The sequence below is a fragment of the Protobothrops mucrosquamatus genome, unplaced genomic scaffold (assembly GCF_001527695.2).
Source record: "Protobothrops mucrosquamatus isolate PMUCROS unplaced genomic scaffold, P.Mucros_1.0 scaffold5030, whole genome shotgun sequence".
NCBI lineage: Eukaryota > Metazoa > Chordata > Lepidosauria > Squamata > Viperidae > Protobothrops > Protobothrops mucrosquamatus.
The window spans coordinates 24,508-27,939 of NW_015390907.1; the positions used below are offsets into that span (position 1 = coordinate 24,508).

At 51.4% G+C, this 3,432-nt stretch overlaps 1 protein-coding gene across 1 annotated transcript in view; it reads right to left on the reverse strand.

The window, feature by feature from the left end:
* Positions 1-3,432, reverse strand: part of HCK (HCK proto-oncogene, Src family tyrosine kinase) — a gene marked incomplete at its 5' end in the record, with an annotated part of 18,998 nt that overhangs the window by 12,014 nt on the left and 3,552 nt on the right. The window contains 3 exons of the mRNA XM_015828860.1: positions 301-453; positions 1,707-1,859; positions 2,819-2,922. Of these exons, the coding sequence (XP_015684346.1) occupies positions 301-453; positions 1,707-1,859; positions 2,819-2,922 (410 nt within the window). The remainder of the gene's footprint in view (positions 1-300; positions 454-1,706; positions 1,860-2,818; positions 2,923-3,432) is intronic.

Sequence of the window (3,432 nt, forward strand, 5' to 3'; positions counted from 1 at the left end):
CAATGGGGCGGCTCCAAAGGCAAAGGAGAAGGTATTAGGAAGCCACGCCTGGGCTGCATAATAAAAGGGAAGGTATGGGAGGTGCTGGTGGCCGAAGGCAACCGTTTGTGTCGAGGATCGAGTTTCTGTGGACTGTGTTTGTTGGACTTGGACATTGACTCAGGTCTGTGAAGAATAAAAGGGGTTGGTTTTTTCCTGCTGTTCCAGCCTGTTTCTTGGAAGAGAGTTTTTTCCTTGGGAGCGTAACGTAGGCTGGCACAGAACAGGTCGGATCCAAGGCCCGGCCTTCTTGGACCTTACCCATCCAGACTTCTCCAAACTGTCCGGCCCCCAGCTTCTTCTCCAGCTGCAGGGAGCTTCTGGGGATTTCCCAAGCATCCTTCTCCCAGGGTTTTTCAGGTTTCGGCAACACGCAGGGGTGGGTCAGCTTCTGGCACAACCCGTCGGCTTGGCCTGAAAGAGACCCCAGAGGACATTGCAGGACCGGTGTGTGCGCGTGTGTGTGTGTCATTTTTCTAAACTAGTGTTTCTCAACCTTGGCAACTTTAAAGATGGGTGGACTTCAACTCCCAGAATTCCTCAGCCAGCTAATCTTAAAGTCCCCCATTAGCATGCTGGTTGGGGGATTCTGGGAGTTGAAGTTCACTGGGAGGTACCCGAATCAAAGGGTGCACCCAGAAATACGAGAGAGAGAGAGAGGGAGGGGAGAGAGACAGAAAGAGCGGGAGGGAGGGAGAGAGAGAGGGAGGGAGGGAGGGAGAAAGAGAGGGAGGGAGGGAGGGAGAAAGAGAAAGATAGAGAGAAAGAGAAAGGGAGAGAGAGGGAGAGAGAGAGGAGAAAGAAAGAATGAAAGAGAGGGGGAGAGGGAGGGAGAGAAAGAGAGAATGAAAGAGGGAGAGAAAGAGAGAAAGAGGGAGAGAGGGAGAGAAAGAGAGGGAGAGAGAGAGAAAGAGAGAGGGAGAGAGAAAGAGAGAGAGAGGGAGAGAAAGAGAAAGAGGGAGGGAGAGAGAGGGAGAGAAAGAGAAAGAATGAAAGAGACAGGGAGAGAGGGAGAGAGGGGGAAGGAGAGAGAGAGGAAGAGAGAGAGAAAGAGAGAGAGAGGGAGAGAAAGAGAAAGAGGGAGGGAGAGAGAGGGAGAGAAAGAGAAAGAATGAAAGAGACAGGGAGAGAGGGAGAGAGGGGGAAGGAGAGAGAGAGGAAGAGAGAGAGGGAGGGAGAGAGAGGGAGAGAAAGAATGAAAGAGACGGAGAGAGGGAGAGAGGGGGAAGGAGAGAGAGAGGAAGAGAGAGAGAAAGAGAGAGAGGAAGAGAGAGAGGGAGGGAGAGGGAAGGAGAGAGAAAGAGAACGAAAGAGACGGAGAGAGGGAGAGAAAGGGAGAGAGAGAGAGAGAGAGAGAGAGAGAGAGAGCAGGGCTAGCTGAGGAATTCTGGGACTTGAAGTCCACAGATCTTAAAGTCGCCCAATTTGGAGACCCGGGTTTTATCCGATCGCTGCCTGCTCAGCAGTTCTTCCTCCTCTCTCCCGCGGCCGTTCCCACACGCCATTGCAAAGAGGCTGGGTCACCCTCTTCCGACCCCAGTTTCTTGTCCGTCAAAAGGGGTGGATTTTTTTAACCCCGGATCCAACGGATGGACATTTCTCCCCCCACCACCACCTCCTCCGGTGTAAAAACGTGGCTCGGCAGCTGCCAGATTTGGGAGACTCACCTTTGTAATGGCTGACCAGTTCCTGCAGAGTGCGGAAGTTGCTCCGGGTGGAGATGTAGAAACCCCCGTTGTCCAGAGTTCGAATCTTGTAGTGTTTGACCACCTCCATTTTGTTTTGGGAATCGAAGTCTCTTACGGAGAGGGAATAACTCCCTGGACCGGGACGGAGAGGAAGAGGAGCGAGAAGCCAAGTCAATTATTTTTTTTTTAAATCTACCTCTCAAAAGAGAAGCAGATGTGGACAGATGCAACGTCTCGCTTACTGAATGCCAGCAGTAAGAGTGGATCTATCCCCCACCTGCCCTGGAAAAGGGATCTATCAATCAGAATAGAGCTGGAAGAGACCTTGGAGGTCTTCTAGACCAACCCCCTACTCAAGCCAGAGACCCTATACCATTTCAGACAAATGGTTGTCCAATCTCTTCTTAACCCCCCCCCCTTTGATGGAGCACACACAACTTCTGGTGGCAAGTTGTTCCACTGGTTAATTGTCCTCACTGTCAGGAAGTTTCTCCTTAGTTCCAGGTTGCTTCTCTCCTTGATTAGTTTCCATCCGTTGCTTCTTGTCCTGCCTTCAGGTGCTTTGGAGAATAGCTTGACTCCCTCTTCTTTGGGGCAGCCCCTCAAATACTTGAAAACTGCTATCATGTCCCCCCTGGTCCTTCTCTTCATTAAACTAACAGAATAGAACAACAGACTTGGAAGGACCTCGGAGGTCTTCTAGTCCAACCCCTGCTCAAAGCAAAGTCCTTATACCATTCCAAACAAATGGCTGTCCAGTCTCTTCTTGAAGACCTCCAGTGTTGGAGCATCCACAACTTCTGCAGGCAAGTAGTTCCACTGGTTAATTGTTCTCACTGTCAGGAAATTCCTCCTTAGTTCCAGGTTGCTTCTCTCCTTGATTACTTTCCATCCGTTGCTTCTTGTCTGGCCTTCAGGTGCTTTGGAGAACAGGTGGACACCTCCCCTCTTCTTTGTGGCAGCCTCTCAAATACTGGAATACCACTATCATGTCCTCCCCCCTCACAGTCCTTCTTTTCTCTAGACTGGCCATACCCAATCCCTGCAGCCGTTCTTCATATGTTTTAGTCTCCAGGCTTTAAATAATCTACCTTTAGTTGTTTCACTGTCTCGGATCATGAACGAGCCGATAAAGTTTCCTGGAGCCAGCAGGTGACGCTCAGCATCCTTCCGGCTCATACCTGTCAGGAACCACCTAAGGTTGACGAGGAACAGACAGTTAGAATGAAATCATGCTTAAAATCCTTTCTCAAGCTCTGCCTCCCCCCAAGTTTCCTCCTGGCACGAGAATGGTTCCTGGATGAAACTTTTAAGAGCACGCTACACAGGTAGCCATTTGTCTGAAATGGTACTATATAGGGCAGTGGTTCTCAACCTTTTTAATGCCACGACCCCCAACCGGTCGTAAGTCGAGGACTAAACCGGTCGTAAGTTGAGGACTAAACCAGTCGTAAGTTGAGGACTACCCAACCGGTCGTAAGTTGAGGACTAAACCAGTCGTAAGTTGAGGACTACCCAACCGGTCGTAAGTCGAGGACTTTCCCTGCCCGGGAGCACCGCGCATGCGTGGTTCCGCCCCCTGCGCCGGCCGAGGCGTAGCTGGCAAGCGGCAGAGACGGAGCAGGCCGACCACCAGCTGGCCCAGCCCAAGGGAGGTAAGGCACCCGCCGGAAAAGGGGAAAAAAATGGCGGACAGCCTTGCTTG